The following is a 20,525-nucleotide window of genomic DNA, read 5'->3' as shown; positions in this document are numbered from 1 at the left end:
CCTAGCAAGTCTAACGCCAGCCCTGGTGACCCCATTAAAAGGGGGTCGTGACCCATTTTGGGGTCCCGAGCCACACTTTGAGAACTGCTGATATACTCCATTTGAATAGAAATTTAGTTGCCATGTACTTAATGTAAAATGTCTTTTTTTTTTTTCTTTTTTTTTCCCTTCCTCACGCCCTAGGTACTTAACAGGAATGGTTGACAAAAGAACACTTGAGAAATATGAAAGAGAAGCTAAAGAGAAAAACAGAGAAACCTGGTATGAATCTTACCTAAGACTATAACATGGCATCCTTTTTTAGCTCCTGAGAGGAGACTGTTTTGAAGTTTTCCTTGTAGTATTTGGTTCCTTTTGTTTTTTCCAGAATTTTTCCAGCCAAGGATTTGATGTGTGCTACATTATGCAGTGCATTCCATGCTGGAGCAGATTTTGCTTCCATATCGTACAGAATATTGCCTTAATTTGTGGTGCTGCACAATAGCAGCTGACTGGTAGGGGTGATGGAAGAAGGAAACCATCCTCAGACAGCAAGGGATCTTCTTGCATATTTCTGCCCTTCCCCTATAAATACTGTATGAAAGAGGAGTCAGAGGGAGGAAAGCTCTGGAGGGAGGGAGCAGGCTGGATCACAAAACTCTTCGCCTAATGGGGTGAGTGAATGAAATAGGGCCCTGAACTGTTAGCCTCCCAGGCTGTGAAGAGCCACCGTGCTGCCTCCTTCCTCCACCAACAATTCCTGGGTGGCTGTGTACCCTCTCAGAAGCATCTCCTGCTTCTTGGAGGGGATGGAGAGGCGTGCAGCAGAAGTGGACCTCATTAGAGGGAACAGCTATGAAGTAATGCAGAGAGGTAGATTTTTGACCTGAATTAATTGTATTTGGACACGGTAGAGAGATAGAAGGTGGCATGAATTAATTGTATTGAGGTAAGCATATGCAGGGACCACCTTTTCCATTAGAATCCCATGATAAAACCACATAGGGCCCCTCCAACAAAATCCTAAGTATTCTGGGCAGAGACCTTCTTCCTCATCCATATCCTGTTTCAGAAATGCTTTGAGTTATAAAGTGAGGGAACATATTTGAAAAACAAGTTTTAAACTTAAAATATGGCATGATGTGCGACTGAAATGCGAAACACAGATTTTGTCTGTGGTCAAATGTTTCAGTGACTTGCCACACATTAAAAGGCTTGAAAATTGAGAGGTATGTCTTCAGCTTTACTATACATCAGGCCTTTTCCCCATTCCTTTTGAGGGACCCCTCTCATGTGTAACTGCTTCTTCAGCAGGTCCAGACTGTGTGCTCTGGAAGTTATAGAGGAGGTGTTCCTTCTTTTCATCTGAAAAAAGTATTCTACTCTTGGTATTTCCTGATCCCCAAGTCCAAGGAAGGGGTGAGACCTATCCTTAGTCTCTGCGATCTCAACAATTCAAGTTTGAGATTCTGCATGCTTATCCTGGCTACTCCCCCCCCCATTGAATCACAATGATGGGTTTGTTCTCAGTCTTCAGGACAGCTATTTCCATTTAGCAATTTTCCCAGGCCACAGGCAATTTATGAGATTTCTTGTTGCCAGTCAACTTTATCAGTACACAGTTCTCACCTCTGGCCCATCGTCAGCCTTGTGCATCTTTACCAAATGAATGACAATGGTAACAGCAGCCTATCTGAGAAGGAGGGGAATTCATATCTTTCTGTTCCTAGACAATTGGCTAGTGAAAGGCATTTCTGAGGAACAAGTCCTCCGTTCACACTGGACTTCTTCAATTGATTGGGGTTGACTTTGACTCCAACTCAGAAATCGAGTTCTGTGGGGCCTACTAGACGATGAATTTGAGGGCTTTTCTCCCACATGTGTGTTTGCAAACAGTTCAGTTCGTTGTCTGGTCTCCAATCTCATCTGACCATGGTCAGTGTATGCCTGAAGTTACTTACTTGATTCAACACGTGAAGTTGTCTTCATCCTCTTCAGTCCTGGTTGAAGTAGGTCTGTGGTGAGCTGCAAGTCATAGGACAGGCTTGTCTGAGGGCCTCCAGAGATACTGGACACTACAGTGGTAGGAAAAATAGAACAATGTGTACCAGGGTATTATTCCTTTTGCCCATCCTCTGCCAACCAGAACTGTAGTCACTGATGCTCCCCCACATATTGTGGACGCACATCTAGGAATGTTAAAGGTTCAGAGTTCGTGGTCAGGGTAGGAAGCATCATGTCATATCAAAGTAGTGGAGTTTCAAGTCATTTACATTGCCTTTCAGGATCAGATGAGGGAAGCAGTGGTTCACATACTCACCAACAATACCACTGCAGTGTGTTATGTGAACAAGTAGAGAGGTGCCTACTCCAACCAACTTTGTCAGGAAGCAATAAATTTTTGGCATTTCTGCATCAAGGAAGACGACATACCCACGGTAGCACACTTACTAGGCTCTCAAAAGCAGTTGGCTGACCATCTCAGCAGGACTTTCTCCAACAATCATGAGTGATCTCTAAAAAGCAGCATGGTGAGGCTATTTTCAAGGAATGGGGAATCCCATTCATCAACTAGATGCAACAAAGGACAACAAGAAGAGCCGTCAGTTTGGTTCCTGAGGGGACTTAGTGCAAGATCTCTAACCAATGCCTTCCATCTGTACTAGGGAGTGCACCTGATGTATGCCTTTCTCCATACCCCTTTCAGATTATCCTCAAACTGAAGTTGGACCAATTGATACTTAGTGTGCTGGCTTGGCCAAGACAATGTGCTTTCTCAATTTGTCTGTTCGACCACCCAAATCTCTTCCCCTCCTTCTGACCTGCTTCAGTACCATGGCCAGGTTGTTCATTCGGGACTGAGTAATCTACACCTCACAACATGGCTGGTACATGGCGAGAGGAGAAAGAAAGGTAATTCTCGGAAGCAATTCAGAGGATCCTAATTAATAGTAAAAAACCATCTATTAGAACTACTTCTTTTGTTAAGTGGATGCATTTTTCCGTTTGGTTGATATCTAAGGAAATTCAGCCCATGTTGGCTCATGTTCAGGACATTTTGGATTACCCTTTACACTTCCTCCATGGCAGTGAGATTTCTGAAAGGTATAGTCTCCCTGTTTCCTCCTATGAAGGAAATGAACCTATTGTGGGACTCGAATGCTGTGCTGGCCACCCTCATGGTTCCTCCATTCGAGTTGATAACAACCTACTTGTAGGCTATCTTTTGGGAGAAGGGAGACACTCTTGTGGTTATAACATCTGCAAGAAATCAGGAAATTACAAACCTCTTTTTAGTCAGTTTTTCAAAGACTGTATCCTTAAAACCACATCCAAAGCTTTTGTCTAGGGTGATTTCATAGTTTCACCTTAATCAGGTTATTTACTTGACTATATACTTTCCTAAGCCACACTCAAATGTAGATGAGTAGTATCTCTACATGTTAGAATGCCAAGCACCACTACACATCCATCTGGAAAGCACTAAACCATTTAATTCACCATCTCAAATATTTTTTTTTGTCTCGTATGCGGATTGGATGAAAAGTCAGCCGATCTCAATGCAGATTTCCAGATCATGGTTTTTGGAGTAGCTCAGACTACACCCCACAGACATTACAGGCTCATTCGATGAGAGCCCAGGTGACATTGATCTCATTCCTCAGTCATGCTTCAATATTGGACATTTGTAGGGATGCTAAATGGTCTTCCATGCATACTTTTACCAAACATTATGCTATCACATCATCATCTAGGTCAGATGCAAACTTTGGGACAGAAGTTCTGCAGTCATTGTTCACTGCCTACTGAAACTGCTTGTGAGTCACCTGAGTGGAATATACATCTGCTACCACTTGAAGAAAAAAGTTTACTTGTATTGTAACTGCTGTTCTTCGAGATGTGGGTGCAGATATGTGTGTTCTACTCAGGTTGTTCATGCCTGGCACACTAAAGCTGGAGCAGAGTACATGTCTGCACACAAATCTCAAACCGCTACAATACAGATAATTACCTGTCTTTTCCCCATCCCTTCTTCACTCCCTCCCCCAAAAAAGCTTGAATCCATGTCTACATGCTCACCTTTGAGATCTAGAAAACTGATTCAGAAGCAAGATCTGGCTTCCTGTAGTATGCCTCCTTGGGAGATCGTGAAATGTTCTTTTCAGATGGCAAAGAATATCTCTACTTTCTGTCAAGAAAATAACTTAACTTTTGTTTATTGAAAGGGGTATAGTAGGAGATCCTAGCAATTCCTGCTACATGCTGTAGCACACCAATTACTGGGGGTGAACAGATCATCTCAGGTTTGGGTCTCTCAAAACCTGTCTTTTTAGCGGGGGGGTGTGTGTGTGTGTCATAGTTTTTGTTCTTCCTAGAGGGCATCAGCTCTGCCTTATATCCAGGACAAGGTTCTACTCACTTATAATACAGGTAGTAAATAGGGACTATTAAAACATTATTGAAGAAACAACTGTCTCTACAGCTCAAATCTTTGACACAACATGAACAATGGATTGGAGTAGTGTTTTCTTCATTTACCTTTGTCAAATAAACATTTATTTGAAACTATAAGATTCCCTGTTGAAACAAGGACTTTATAATTGCATCACCAAGTTTGGGTCAACACACTCTTCCATTCTTCCATTTACCAATAAATAAATAAATATGAAATTATGATGATTTTTATGCATAAGTTAGAAAATAGAGAATTACAGTCGTCATACCAATTTTAACTCTGTCCTTGTTTGTCACATGGAATATTGTATACCAACCTGGTGTTGGCATTAAAGGATTAAGATATTAATTGAGGCATTGGGAAGAATAACTGAACTTCCAGTCATGTGAAATCTGTTCTGATATTGTGACAACAGTTTTGGGGACTTGGAAGTGGAGTGCGTGGTGAATATGAAAGAAAGTTGAAGCAAAGGTATATTTATTTGACTCTGCACTGGCAATCGCATTTGAATGCCTAGAAGAGCATGTATATGAAAGAGTGTACAAAATTGCGCCTAAGAGCAGTGAGTACTCTTGAGTGGGCAAAAATTGAAATCCTAGGCACTAGAAACCTCAAACTTCCTGTAATTTTTTGATGCCATTTTTAAGGTCATATTTATTTCATAACTTAACCTTTTTTTTTTAAAACTTAACAAAGCATACATTCTCTAGGAAGGATTGTATGTGCCAGGTGAAAACCAGTTTTGTTATCTGTGCATAAAAGGAAGAAAGCATTGAAACTTTTTTCCATTATAAAGTTGACCATTAATCTGTTGGAGTTCCTTCAGATAGCAATTTATCTCTAAGCTGAGGAGAAGCATGAATTGTATGTATGTGCTCAAAACATAACTTCAGGGAATTAAGGTATGAAAGTAAGGATTTGGAATAACAGGTATCTTCTTAGCCATCACAGAAGTATAATTAGTTTAATGCTATATGTTGTAGTAGTAATGATTTAGCACTACAAGGGTGTCCTGTCTGTGCAAAAGCTACATCTATATGCCTCGATCTTAGAAATGCTAAAAGTTGTCAGTGTTGTTGAGGCAGTTAAAGACTATTTGTTTGTTTTTCATAAACAATGTTTTAAAGAAAACCGAAATATTAGTGTAGTAAATTTTAATGCAGAACTAGAATAATGTATTTTTGCAGGTACCTGTCTTGGGCCTTAGACACAAATCAAGAAGAACGAGACAAAGGTAAAACAGTAGAAGTGGGCCGTGCCTATTTTGAAACAGAGAAGAAACACTTCACAATCCTAGATGCCCCAGGGCATAAGAGCTTTGTTCCAAATATGATTGGCGGGGCTTCTCAAGCTGATCTGGCTGTTTTGGTAAGAAAAACAAATTGGACATCTACACTTAATGGTATTGCTACAAATAGCTAGATCAGAATTACATATATAAAAATATCTGGTCAGTTGTGGTCTCTGAAATTTTCAAATCTTAATGTAGCAATCTAGTAATATTTGTATGTAATTTAGTTCTGATAGGTACACTGTTACTCAGCTTCTAATGTCAGTACTGTTAAATGGTTTTGAGTTAGACTGATATGTTTGTGTGTTTAGGGTTTATTGAACGTAAGGCTGTAAACCATGCATTGTCCTTTTTGATTTAATTGCAGAATAAGTGAGAATAATTTGAATTCTTAAGTTGTTGGGTTGTTTCTTTTTTAATATTTAACACTTTTTTAAAATTTAGGTTATTTCTGCAAGAAAAGGAGAGTTTGAAACTGGATTTGAAAAAGGGGGACAAACAAGAGAACATGCCATGTTAGCAAAAACAGCAGGTGTAAAACATTTAATAGTTCTTATTAATAAAATGGATGATCCAACTGTAAACTGGAGTAATGAAAGGTGAGTGTTTCTATGAAGTAAAAATTATTTTTTCAGTATTTTCATGTAATTAACTATAGCTGAACTATAAGCTACAGTAATTTCCAGCTAGGGCTGTTTTTTTGCCAAAGCCTCCTTTGATACTTGACTGGAAGGATGGTGGGCCTGAGAATACAGGCATAATCTGCAGAGCATCCACTGGCAAAGTAGATAATTATGTATTTTAACTGTTTGTTGTGCATGTATGTCTAACAAAGCCACAAGCCTCTAATATCAGTTGAGAGTTACGAAAACTTTAAATGCCTTGAAACTTGGAGAGCCCCCCCCCCCCCAAAAAAAAAATTATATACGACAGAGAGAGTTAAGTCAGTTTGCCAGACTTTTATCTACTTCAACAATAATTTGAATAACTCCAGGAACTAAGCTAAGAGGGCATTCAGCACATTTATATTAAACTTTCTTTCTTATTCCCTCAGCTTGTTGGGGGTGGGGGCAGTAAGCACACATTGCTAAAGTAGCTGCATGTGGCAAATTGATTGGCAAGTCACTTCCAGAAAACTTGATCAAATCCAGAATATTGATCTAATCAGCAAGGTTTCTTTTTAATTTTTATTGTAATATTAGATTTCAAATAGAAAAATAGAACTTTACTGGAATTTCTTAATTCAACATGATTGAGATGCATGTCAATTTTTAATAGATATGAAGAATGTAAAGAGAAGCTGGTGCCATTTTTGAAGAAAGTTGGCTTCAATCCCAAAAAAGATATTCATTTTATGCCCTGCTCGGGACTGACTGGAGCAAACCTTAAAGAGCAATCTGATTTCTGTCCTTGGTATATGTAAGTAACTTAGTGTTAACATGTTGGGGAAATAGTAATAGTTCATTAATAGGCAGTAATACAGTAAAGCTAGGTGGAAGTATAGGTTTGTAACTTGCAGTCCGAACCAATATGATTGACTAACGTATACGTGAGGGAAGACTCTCATTGCAAAGGAAATAGAAAACAATATGACCAAGAAGTAAAGCAGAAGCATTTGGGCACTGTTGAAGAGAATTTGCTACCAAAGCACTATTTCTGTTGTATGTTGAGTTAAAGGTTACCACAGACCATAACAGCGTATTTTCCTTGCCTTGTGAGATCTTGAAAGTGCTGTACTGCCACTTGAATTTTCCAGTCATTTCACACTGGGTGTGTGGGGCCAGGGTGAAAAACAGTTCGATGTGAATAGTCTGTGTAGACCCCTAATAAGATTGTGGACACAGCTCATAGTCATTTAATGCTATGTTTGCTGATATGGCTCAAGGCAATTAAACCATGTTAATGAAAACCACTGTGAAAACTAGCCTATTTTGTTCACACTCCTGGAACAGATTTAGCATATCTATCTAGCAAGAGTCTCAATGGACTAATGAACTGTTCTAAAAAATGCTTGTAATGTGGTTTTAAAATTAAATGGTGTGAATGTAAGCAGTATAACCACTTTGCATCACCACGGTTGATCTATGTTAACATACACAAGTTAGCGGTGTTAAGGATTTCATTGTTTAGAGGTTAAAGTTCTTTCCCTCTGCTGTGTTTGGCTGAAATCCTTTACTTGACTTATAATGAATAAGCCATACAGTTAGTTTAAAGTTTAGCCAAAGTGAAATGTTTATTTAAATAAATATTTTTACTCTTTTAGTGGATTACCATTTATTCCATATCTGGATAATTTGCCAAACTTCAACCGTTCAGTTGATGGACCAATCAGGCTGCCAATTGTGGATAAATATAAGGTACAAAACGAAACTAGGATTTGAAATTAGTTGTTACCTTCAAATGGATGGCCCATGTAGTCCACTCTGACTTTATTTTTAAAGGATTCCTGTAGTTCTGTTTTAAATGTGGTGGGCCTGGTGTCATTTACCTTTTGATCTGCTGGATTGACTGAAAAGGGTGACATTTGCTTTTAAATATGTTCTAATGCTGACCCTTTCATGCTTTAGATGCTTTTCTCATTGGAAAATAGTAACTTAGATGCAATAGTGCAATGTTTTCACTGGCTACATCTGCATTGACTACATTTATGATTAAACAGTAAAGTAGAGCAGTATTTTAAGAAAAATAAGCTTTTAAATTGTGTTTATTTTTTACAAAGGATATGGGCACTGTGGTCCTGGGAAAGCTGGAATCAGGCTCTATTTGCAAAGGACAGCAACTTGTGATGATGCCAAACAAGGTATGGCAAGTTTTCACCTTCCGTATTTAAGAAGTTTCTAAGGCTATAATCAACTTGGTTTACAGTAAGTAATTTGATCAGAACTAAGCGCTTCCGTATATGGCACTGTGTCAAACAGGATTCAGCTTTATATAACTGCCTCTGAAAATATTCAATGTTTTAAAATTATAGGACTGGAAGGGACCCCAAGAGGCCATCAAGTCCAGTCCCCTGCACTCCTGGCAGGACTAAGTATTATCTAGACCATCCCTGACAAGTGTTTGGTGGAAACTTGTAAAATTTATGGGGGGAAACATCAATGCTTAATATCTGAGTTTAGCAGTTAACTTTTTTTCTGGATGTTGAGTATATCTTTGATTTCCTAAGCATTCAGAAGTAGAATTGTACTTCATCACTAAGCTCCAGTAACTCTTGGGTCATCAAATCAGCCTGGCTTATTCGAGCTTTAGTTTGTTTTGCAATAAGTATCTTTGCCTAGTTGAATCCTTTTTCTGCTGGGAGTTAGTCACCGCCTTCCTCACACACTGTATCCATTTTCAAGTGAGAATGAAACATGTTCTAAGGATATAAGCTGAGGTATATGCTCTGAGAGAACTATTGTTATTTTTATTGGCTTAGCTTGAGAATTCCTTTACCACTTCTGTTCCAACAGACTGTCAGTGAAAATGAAGGGTGTCTCAGCATTCATGCCAGAACATAAGATGAATCTCTTGTACACTAGAAACTGAAATTTCTTTATGCAAAATGCATTGATGCTTAGACTGATTTCCATGTCATCTCTTCTGGAAAATTAGCAGCTGCAAGTTAACAGTATGGGGCATGTTTTTGCATTAAAGATTTAAAAATTGACAGTACAAAGGAGCTGGCTTTGTGTTGCTACCATCTAGGTGAATAGTGTGGTTAAAAGTAGATTCTGTAATCTAATTCCAAAGGTCGTGAAGATTGCATCATATTTGTTTTTGACAGTCTGTCTACACTTGAATTAAGATTCCAAGATAAAAAGAAATTTTCAGACACTGTCTCCAAAAGTTATCTTGCATAGTAACCCCTACTCTATTTGATGTCCAGTCCACCTTAATTTAGGGCATGGAGAGCAAGTTAGATCAATATTAGGGCTCAAATTACCAGCATTTGTTCTACTGGTCTAGGTGACTAAAGAAATGAATCATCACAGCACTGAACAAAATAATTGCTCCTGAAATTTGAGTAAAAGACAAGTTTATCAACATGTAGGGAAGTTCCATAAGGGTCAAATGCATTAGTAACAGAATATTTTTCTTGTTAAAACTTAATTTGCCTATTTTGGTGAATATTGAGTGCTTCTCTGGACTCTTGTACCTGGCATTTCTTATTTGCAAGTGGTTTAGAAAAGAATGTTTTAAAATACGCCTTCTGTGGAACTTGAGCAATTTTTCCCCCAGGAGAAAGGAGGGAGAAGACTCAACAATTTAAATAACTAATTTGAGATGTAATTCTCAGATGAGCTTGTACCTTTTGGCTTAAGGTACTTTAAGTAGCTATTTCCTTTTCATGACAAAACTGTTTGACACAACTACTAATAATAGACACCCATGTAACTCTGTAGGAGAATTTAGTAGGGAGAGGTTGAGAAGTTGCAAATGCCTTTAGCAGGTTACCATAAACATAAAATTTGTATATTTCAATAAGTCCTTTTACACTTCAGATGATGTGCACTTCTGTTCATGGCAGTAGTGAGCTAATACCTTACAAAAGTGAACAGCGGTAAACCTTTTACTCTTTGGAGGGTAGGATGAATCCTTTTATTCTTTTCACTTACTCCTTTTCAAATTAATCTAATTCTTCCCCACTGGTCCTTACTGGTGAGTGAAGGCATGAGACCAAAGGACAGGCTATGATATAAAGGGATTTCTATAAATTAGATTATATGATGTTTTGATTGAGAGTATTCATAAACCTGCATCCTGATTTTATATTAATCTGCTTAGGAAGCTCTACAGAATCTTCTTCTACGATCTGCAAACAAATTCACTGCACTCATTTATTCTGATGTATGATTCATTTTATCAGAGTGCTGAAAATGTTTTAGAAAATGTTACCTTGGCACATACTAGCTTTTCATCTTTTGAATATAAAGCTCTCGAGAAATTTAAAACTTGACTGTTGTGGACACTTGGATTAGTTCTGGTTCTAATATGATATATAATACATATTTAGAACACCACAGTATACACTCCCCAAAGTGAATGAGACTTATCTCTTGCGTATGATCTTCTCCATAAATGTATGTGCCTTTTGCTATGATGGAAGCCTTTTGAAACTTGCTCTAGACTAACATTTAAAATACACTGTATCACAATGTTGTATAAATTGGAATTTTGGACAGAAAAAGTGCTAGATTATATTTTAATAACTGAGTGATACCAGGAAATTTCCTTCTGTGCTCAAGTTTTTCATAAAATTGTGAAGTTTATAATTAGGGCTGTCAAGCAATTAAAAAAATTAATGTTTAAGCACACGGTTAATCACATATTTAAATAAATGGTATTCTATTCTTGTTTAACAATTTTTGGATATTTTCCACATTTTCAAATATATTTATTTCAATTATAACAGAATATGAAGTATACAGTGCTCATTTATATTTATTTTATTACGAATGTTTGCACTGTAAAAAACCAAAAGGAATAGTATTTTTCAATTCACCTCTTACAAGTACTGTGGTGCAATCTATTTGAAAATGTAAAATTATGTAGAAAAAAATAACTGCATTCAAAAATAAAATTTGTTTTAAAACTTTAGAGCCTACAAGTCCTCACAGTCCTACTTCTTGTTCAGCCAGTCGCTCAAATAAGTTTGTTTATATTTGCAGGAGATAATGCTGCCTGCTTCTTGTTCACAATGTCACCTGAAAGTGAGAACAGGGTTTGTATGGCACTGTTGTATCTTGTGTCACGAGATATTTAAATGCCAGATGCACTAAAGATTCATATGTCCATTCGTGCTTCAACCAACATTCCAGAGGACATGCGCCCATGCTGATGACAGATTCTGCTCGATAACAATCCAAAGCAGTGCAGACTGATGCATATTCATTTTCATCATCTGAGTCAAATGCCACCAGCAGAAAGTTGATTTTCTTTTTTGGTTATTCGGGTTCTATTGTTTCTGCATTGGAGTGTTACTCTTTTAAGACTTCTGGAAGCATGCTGCACACCCCATCCCGATCAGATTTTGGAAGGCACTTCAGATTCTTAAATCCTGGGTCGAGTGCTGTAACTATCGTTAGAAATCTCAAATTGTACCTTCTTCATGTTTTGTCAAATCTACAGCGAAAGTGTTCTTAAAATGAACATGTACCGAGTCATCGTCAGAGACTACTATAACATGAAATATATGGCAGAATGGGAGTAAAATAGAGCCGGAGACATACAATTCTCCCAGTTCAGTCACAAATGTATTATTTTTTAAATGAGCATCATCAGCATGGAAGCATGTCCTCTGGAATGGTGGCTTGAAGCATGAAGTGGCATATGAATGTTTAGAATATCCGGCACATAGATACCTTGCAATGCTGGCTACAAAAGTGCCAGGCGAATGCCTCTTCTCGCTTTCTGGTGACGTTGTAAATAAGAAGTTGGCAGCATTATTTCCCGTAAATGTCAACTAACTTGTTTGTTATAGCAATTGCCTGAATGAGAAATAGCACTGAGTGGACTTGTAGGCTCTGAAGTTTTGCATTGTTTTGTTTTTTGAGTGCAGTAATGTAACAAAAATAATTTACATTTGTAAGTTGCATTTTCATGATAGAGATTGCACTACAGTACTTGTATGAGGTGAATTGAAAAATACTGTTATTTTTATAGTGCAAATATTTGTAGCAAAATAGAGTACTGTACACTTGTATTTTGTGTTGTAATTGAAATCAATATATTTGAAAATGTAGAAAAACATCCACAAACATCTAATAAATTTCAATTGGTATTCTATTGTTTAACAGTGCGATTAAAACTGATTAATCGCGATTAATTTTTTTAATCATGATCTAATTTTTTAGAGTTAATCGTGTGAGTTAACTGCGATTAATTGACAGCCCTAATAATAATATACCTAGTGCAACATATTTAAACTGAAGAAGCAGAGATGTAGCTGATGAACTGTATAGGTCTAATATACATTTTTGTGTTAGTGATATTTTTTTTGTGACATGCGTTAAGTAAAACATTTCATATATCAGAAAACCCAAATCTTGCTTTCTTTAAGCACAACGTGGAAGTTCTTGGAATCCTTTCTGATGATGTAGAAACTGATTCTGTAGCCCCAGGTGAAAACCTAAAGATTAGACTGAAAGGAATTGAAGAGGAGGAGATCCTTCCGGGATTTATACTCTGTGACCCTAATAACCTTTGTCATTCTGGACGCACATTTGATGCCCAGGTACACTAGCTGAAATATAGTTCTGTAATTCCTTGGTTCTTGTATCTAATGATGGTGAATGACTCTAAACAAGGCTATACCATTTGAAATTTGGTTAGAAATTTCACAGCTACTGTAAAACCACTGTGTGATTTCATAAATCTTAATCCAAGATTTAAAATCATTGCTTAAAAAAAGTCATGAGTGAATTGAACAAATGTACTCCGAACGTGAATATTCTAATTGAAGTTTCAGAAATCACTAATCTTAAAGCAAAATTCTATTTTCCTACTTATAGATCAGTTATTTTTCAGTAAGCATACTTCTGTATTATAAGACATTCAGTCATTTTTCCAGTCCCCTAACAAGCGTGAGGGGTTGGCTTTTTGCTTCTGAAAAGTTTTATTCAGTGACATGACATGCCATGCATGTGAAGTTCTAGATAAAAACGTGTGATAGCTAGCCCTTAACTGGTTAGTCTGTGCCTCTTTAGAATATAATATGTGAGGAATGCAGTTTAATATAACTTCTTATATTACTTTATAGATAGTGATAATTGAGCACAAATCCATCATCTGCCCTGGTTATAATGCAGTGCTGCACATTCATACCTGTATTGAAGAAGTCGAGATAACAGTGAGTTTATATTAATGCTTTAACTTAAAGACAGCATGCTCTTCAGAGCAGGAACTTTTTTTTTCAATTGTTTGTACAGAAAATAGTGCAACAGGTCTCCAATCCAGATTGGACACTGGTGTATTAACACAACACAGCAAATAATAAGCATCATGTATAAATCTTCTGAACGCTTTGGGAGTCCTGAATGCTACTGTTCGTTCAAACTTGATATCATAAAAGGATATGGTCCACTGTCACACTTTTTTTTGTCTGAATATCTTCCTAAAACTATCCAAAAAAAAGGGGGAGAGATATTTCTCCCTTTTTCAATTTGTTTACTTGTGCATTTGACAGCATTTTATATGTAAGTTTCACTGTATTCCAAGTATAGTCAATTTGTGTAGCTTTTCCTGCAGTAACAAGGGAGAGGGGTATTTGCAGAAAAAAATTATTATAAAATGACAGAAGTTGATGGGGGTGAGTGTTTCATAAGCAAGTGTTAGGTAAACCACTGTTACCTTTTCAAAATTGACTCAATTTCAAGTGGACAGTACTTTTAAAGAGGCTTGGGGAATACTGAGGCTTTATTTCTGAGGGGAAAATGTAATTGTCAATGATACTGTGTTTTGCTAACACCTCTCATTCTTGTACAGGCCTTAATCTGCTTGGTAGACAAAAAATCAGGAGAAAAAAGTAAGACACGACCGCGTTTTGTGAAACAAGATCAAGTATGCATTGCCCGTTTAAGGACAGCAGGAACCATCTGCCTTGAGACATTCAAAGAGTTCCCTCAGATGGGTCGTTTTACCTTAAGAGATGAGGGTAAGAGTACTTGTGCAACTATTAGAGTTTGCTTCTGTATATATACACCATTTTATTACTCTTAGAATAAGAAATCTCAAACGCTGAAAATACTGAAAGGAGAAACTGGAAATGGAAATACTAGCTGTCCCTTTTCTAACTGCAGTACTTAGCAGAAAATTCTCTGTAGAAGAATGGTTTCAGAGTAACAGCCGTGTTAGTCTGTATTCGCAAAAAGAAAAGGAGTACTTGTGGCACCTTAGAGACTAACCAGTTTATTTGAGCATAAGTTTTCGTGAGCTACAGCTCACTTCATCAGATGTTGAAGAATGTTCCTTATTCTTCCTGCTGCACAACAGATATGCCATTGTACAGTATATAGAGAGGAGACAACAGGGCTGCTGCTAATAGTAGAAATGCATTCACAGGTATTGCATACTAAAGATACAGTAACTCTCATTTAACGTCGTCCTGGTTAATGTTGTTTCGTTGCTGATCATTTAGAGAACATGCTTGTTTAAAGTTTCACAATGCTCCCTTATAATGTTTGGTAGCTGCCTGCTTTGTCCAATGCTTGCAGGAAGAGCAGCCCGTTGGAGCTAGGTGGTGGGGGCTTGGAATCAGGGTGGACCGGCAGCCCCCTAAATTCCCCGTGCGGCAGCCGCCCAGTAGCCTATCAATTGTTGGGCAGTTCAGCTGTCCATCCCCTCCCCCAGCTGCCCAGGCCGTGTGCTGCTCCTGCCCTCTGCATTAGAGCTGCTCCCAGGAGCCTCCTGCTTGCTGGAGGGGAAGGCGGGGCGCTAATGTCAGGGTGTCCCCTACCCCCCGTTCCTTTACCTGATCTCCACAGAGCAGGGTGGGGGACATGAGAGGGCTCAGGATGGAGGGAGCTTGCTGGCAACAGCTGCTGTCTCAACTTGCTCTTCTACTTAAAAAGGTAGTGTACTTAGAGTGGGGTCAGCGTACTAAAAGGGGCAATGCATATCTGTCACACACACACTCTGTTTGTCTGTCTCTCTACTAAGCTGTGTCTCCTCCTTCCATTTGTGCTGCCTTTATATAAATAGTATTCTATTATTGTTTAATAGTGTGATTAATCACAATTAATTTTGTTAAGTGTGATCAATTTTTTTAAGCACTTGAAGCCCTAATAATATTCTGCAAACTTTGCTGGACTCAGACACTGAAAAGTAGTTCCCTTTTCCCCAGCCCCAGTTTTTCTGTGCCAATAACTGGGTATTGAATACCTGCACAAAAAGTTTCTCATGACATCGCCGTCAAGTAAAAATGACTTAAGATTACGTTATTTAAATCCATTTAGCTTGAAGCAGGTGTTTCTGGTAAAGCAGAGTACAGGAGCTAACTGATACTCCAGCTAGCTGAACTTCAAACAAGAAGGAAAAGGTGGTATTCCCAAATAACTTTTCACTAACCTGACAAAACATGCCTTTTGGTGACAAAATATTACGACTTAAGGCAATCTTTGTTTTGCCATTCATTCTCGACTTCCGGCTGTATGCATCTATAATAAAACTTATGGAATTACTTCCTGAAATAACATGTTTTTGCTCCTTAAGAGCTGTCCCTTAATGATTACTTAAATTCTTCCATGTACTCCCTTGTCCTAGAATGTAACTTGCACGAATGGTGTCTTCAACCTGTACAATTTGGAAAAGCATAACTTAAAGCACTTATGATGAAAAATCTCTTAGCAAGCAAAAATTCAAATGAATGTCGAACAATTTATTTGTATCTACATTGATCTCTCCTGTGAGAGAGTGGCATTTTTGCTCCCATTAACACTATTGTACTCTTGTCATGAAAAATAATTTCCTCTAATATATAATTATCTCTGACACCATGAGGAATCTGTATGTTTTAGAAGCTTTCACACTTCTAGATGTAAGTGCATTATTCACCAATAAAGACCTAACACAAGCATCTTTCTCCTTGGTTTAGGTAAGACCATTGCAATTGGAAAAGTTCTGAAACTGGTTCCAGAGAAGGACTAAGCATTTTTCTTGATGACCCTGCACAATACTGTGAGGAAAATTGACTCTGCAAAAGCCTACTTCACACCGCCTTCTTATTTTCTGCCCATTGATAAACTTCTCCCCATATTTTGCAAAGACAAATTTCACAGCAAAGGTCCACATTATGTCAGCTTTCTCATATTGAGAGCTCTGCTATGCCACTGTTGAATTTCCCAAAAAGAGTTTTTTTTCTCTCAAATTCTGCTTCCTTGCAAAGATTCGGCAATAGCTTTGTAAGTGATGTGGACATAATTGCCTATAATTATGAAAATCTAAAGGATTTTTAATGTTTAATTTCCCCTGGCATATTAAGACATCTTTTTTCCAGGCAGATCACTCAGTGTGTGAGTGTGTGTACACATGTTACAAAGACAACTACCATGTTAATAAACTATTCAATTTGAAATCCTTTTTGGTATTGGAATTGCTTTTGAATAATGTTTTTTATCCAGATGTAACACTGTTGCATTAGCTTTTAAACTTTCCAAGTATTCTAAATGTTCGATTACTTGGAGATTTCTAAACTCCTCAGAGGCTCTCTCCCTCTCTTCCCCCCCCCCCCCCCGTTTTAAATGAGGTAATTAGACAATTGACCAAGTTTGTATAAAAGGAATGTTTTGCCCCATCCTAATAGTGTTTAATGCATTCTTTAAATTAAATACCTTTCTGCAAATGTGGCACTACTTTATTAGCTTTACAATGGTTTAAATCTACAGCAAACCTAAGTCAACTTAACATAATTTCGTAGACACAGTAAGCTGGTTTTGAATGCTAGAACTACATACTATGTCTTTATAAAAAGTACAGCATAATCAAATGTTTACCTTCAGAAAATGCTAACAACCAGTAAATCAATGGAAGCTGCAAAAACATGGTAATTGTGGCAATAATGCCTGCATTGGTATTTATAAGAGCTAGATTTTGTCTGAAAACTGGGCCAGTTAAAAAAAGTGCCAGTTCGACAAGTTACTTAGTTCATTCTCTGTTAGAAGGCTGGATAATCCTTGCTGTTTTAAAGATCTTTCTGAATTGAAGGAGAGAGACTATTTATTTAAGACCCTAAGTGTTTTCACATATTGAAATTTAGGAGGTGCAGAATCAAGTACAGTCTGTACATTTTTGCATATCAAGCCAATTTAAGCTTGTGTAGACTGGTGAAGAGCTTTCTTGAGAAAATAAAGCCATAACCAGTTTCAAATTAAGCGTCCTCAATACAACTTGAAGGAGCTAAATATTAAAACCCTACGTAGTTGTAGGTGAAAGTGGACTATCTCCTGTTGCCATCCTGGTTCAAACAATAAGAAAGAGGGTGAATGGGAAATGAGAGAAATAAAGTATTAATGGAAATCTTCATTATTAGATTAAAGGATTAACTTCAGAGTTTCTTCAGAATACTTTTCCTTAAACTAAATATTTTGCAATTGTAAAATGAAATAGTGGTGACCCTTGCCTTCCCTGGAAGTTGACAGTCACATGACTGTTTCAGTTTACAGAACTCAAAATTTTAAAGAGTTTTATCCTTCTTGTTTCTTTGTAACTGTGGAATTCCCATTCATTTCACTTAAGGCTACATTGTATGGACAGCACAAGTTTATTGTCCTTCAGTTTCATATGATTACACTTGTAGCTACCATAATGCATGAAATTTAAATAAATTTTATTAAGTCTGCAAATCTCTGGGCTTTTATTTTTCTGGGAAATCTGAGAGCTTTAGACAAAATATAAACAAACACCTTCCCTCCCCTCCCGTCCCCCCCAACTAAGTGAACAAAAGCAAATCACGGACACTTGGATCTTAAACTGGTATAAAAATTAGTCAAGGAAATTCTTGCAAAGCTCTTTGTTTTTCTGATTTGACTAAAAATTCTCAAGTACATAAATTGGCTCCCAAAATCTTTATGCTTTTGAAATTCTCACCTTATTAAAACTGTCTTTGTGGAGTGACAGTTCAGGGAGGACCTAATATAAAGTTTTATGCTTTTTTATTTAAAGCATTTAAATGCAACTGAAGCACTAAATACCTGAATTATCACTTGTGAGCAAACTTGTAATGAGGACTTAAATTGATTAGTTTGATCATGGATTGAAAACAGATTCATCACTGAAGCCTGAAAATCAACTGATGGACGGAAATTTAACAGGTACATGGAACTGTAAAGGATAATATATTCCATCATAAATCTAGTACATTTGAATCCTATTAACATAAATCCAATTAAAACTGCCTTGTATGTTAAGGGAAACTGAATTAAGATTGAAGTGCATTAACAATATGTTGAATCATAGGTTGTAGATCCTGTTAAAGCAATACAAAAATTTGATAAGGTTGTAAGGTGTTCTGTTTGAATATTTTACAACCTTTAAGCATATTAATAGCAAAATGCAAAGTGAAAGTATAGGGCATTTGGCTTCATTTTTAGGTATAAGAGCTAAATATGTCTATATACCGTTATCCTATTTTGACCGTTGACTTTTTTGAATCTTCCTCAAATTGCATAAGTTTAATGTACTCCATTAAATCTTCGTACCACATTATTATTGTTAGTGCAGTTTTTACTACAATTGACGGCTGAATTTAGATAATTAAGGAAAAAGGAATGGTGCAGCTGCTTTGTTTTGAAATAAGTACTACTTGCTAATAAGTTCCTCAATGTAATAAACTTTTTTAAACAGTTGTCATTTTGAATCCTTATTTCCTTCTGTCAAGACACATGACATACTACTTTGAAGATGAAAGAAATAAAGGATTTATCCAGCCATAAGAGGAAAAAATGTGAACTAAGATGTGAAGAGTTGAACTGAGTATAAGGAAATGACGTATCAACAGATAAATAGATTATACTGACCTTACATGATTTAGATCTTTTGTTATTGAACTGAAAGCCTTGATAATATATGTAATGATTAAATGCAAAAAATCTTTATATGGAGTAGCAGAGTCCTGATTATTCTGTACCATGAAAAATGATAGTTCATTCTTCATTCTTTCCTGCTAGTTATAAGAGGAAACAAACACCACATAAAATAGGGCTTTGGGCATGCTAATCATCCACCTAACTGGGAGTATGCCATATTCCTTTGGTCATATTTGCAGATAGGCAGAAACCCTATACATTTGCTGGCACCAGTTTCCTGATGCATACTTATGCTAATTGTTAACTTCAGTGGCACTAGCCATCCACTGGGGATAGTTCTTTGGAAAACTAGCTGCTTTATTAAATTTATTCCAGAAGGATCTTTGCTGGTGATATGGCTTGAAGTACAGATTTCTCAGTGGCACAAGATGCCCAGTGAAAACTGCTTAATGAATAATTTCTGCCACGAACTCATTAAATGTTGTGGTCACTATGAGAAATATAGCCTTCATGAGAGGTCTATATATGTCCTCAGACACTGGGTATTTTTAGATGGTGAACAATTCCAGGAGTCTGAATAAATGTTAGCCTTTTTTGTGTTGCTAGTGCAGAATGTTTAGATAATCTGCTGAAACCTGAGCAAATGGAGTTTTCTCCATATAAGACTTCATGGCTTTTTCTCACCCAAGAAACTTGCTCAGTCAGCAAGTCAATAGACTGAATCTGCTTCTTTACAAACCCCATGTGGGATCCGTAAGGAAAAGTATACCCACAAAGTTAGTTTTTAGATAGCTGTTGATCATAAGGAAAGTGGTAGGTTTTCAATTTACATCAGTGTGGTATAGAGCTCGGTTATCAAGTCACTTTATTTCCCCCTCTGGAGAAGAGTTATCACTGGTTCTAATCTTAATATCCCACAAAGATAACTTCTGACTAGGCTGATATATATGCTGGAGAACCTTGAGCTCTGGGTATAATAGCCTTTGTCTTCTCTTGTTAAAATATTTCATATTAACTCTTTGACTCCTATCCCACCATTAGTTGGATTTCTGTTGCCAAAAAATATGTTTGGCAGAGTGGAAGAAAGCATGGCTTCTCCAATTCTTTGAGAGCGGCTCAAGATACTGCATACAAAAGCTCTTCCAAGAAGTATTAGGATTTGATTAAACCACCCTCAGGTGGTCAAGTTTTTTTAACCTGTCCCTGTAGGGCAATCTAAAGAAAAACATGGAGAATTAAGCCGATAAAAGTTACTTCTGCTCACCTCAGAACACTATATGATCACCGCCTGCCTACA

General features: G+C 37.2%; 1 protein-coding gene across 3 annotated transcripts in view; it reads left to right on the top strand.

Annotated features, from left to right (window-relative positions):
- GSPT1 (G1 to S phase transition 1) overlaps positions 1-19,048 on the top strand; it is a 39,704-nt gene extending 20,656 nt beyond the window's left edge. For all 3 annotated transcript variants that reach the window (XM_073362367.2, XM_078854578.1, XM_073362372.2), the window contains exons 6-15: positions 184-261; positions 5,623-5,803; positions 6,171-6,325; positions 7,005-7,145; positions 7,990-8,083; positions 8,446-8,526; positions 12,769-12,942; positions 13,468-13,557; positions 14,193-14,361; positions 16,300-19,048. In XM_073362367.2, the coding sequence (XP_073218468.2) occupies positions 184-261; positions 5,623-5,803; positions 6,171-6,325; positions 7,005-7,145; positions 7,990-8,083; positions 8,446-8,526; positions 12,769-12,942; positions 13,468-13,557; positions 14,193-14,361; positions 16,300-16,352 (1,216 nt within the window). In that variant the 3' untranslated portion in view covers positions 16,353-19,048. The remainder of the gene's footprint in view (positions 1-183; positions 262-5,622; positions 5,804-6,170; positions 6,326-7,004; positions 7,146-7,989; positions 8,084-8,445; positions 8,527-12,768; positions 12,943-13,467; positions 13,558-14,192; positions 14,362-16,299) is intronic.
- Positions 19,049-20,525: the final 1,477 nt, after the last annotated feature.

Source organism: Lepidochelys kempii, chromosome 10 (genome assembly GCF_965140285.1).
Source record: "Lepidochelys kempii isolate rLepKem1 chromosome 10, rLepKem1.hap1, whole genome shotgun sequence".
Classification (NCBI taxonomy): domain Eukaryota; kingdom Metazoa; phylum Chordata; order Testudines; family Cheloniidae; genus Lepidochelys; species Lepidochelys kempii.
Note: the sequence above shows the minus strand (reverse complement) of the source record. Positions and strands in the feature narration are given on the sequence as shown.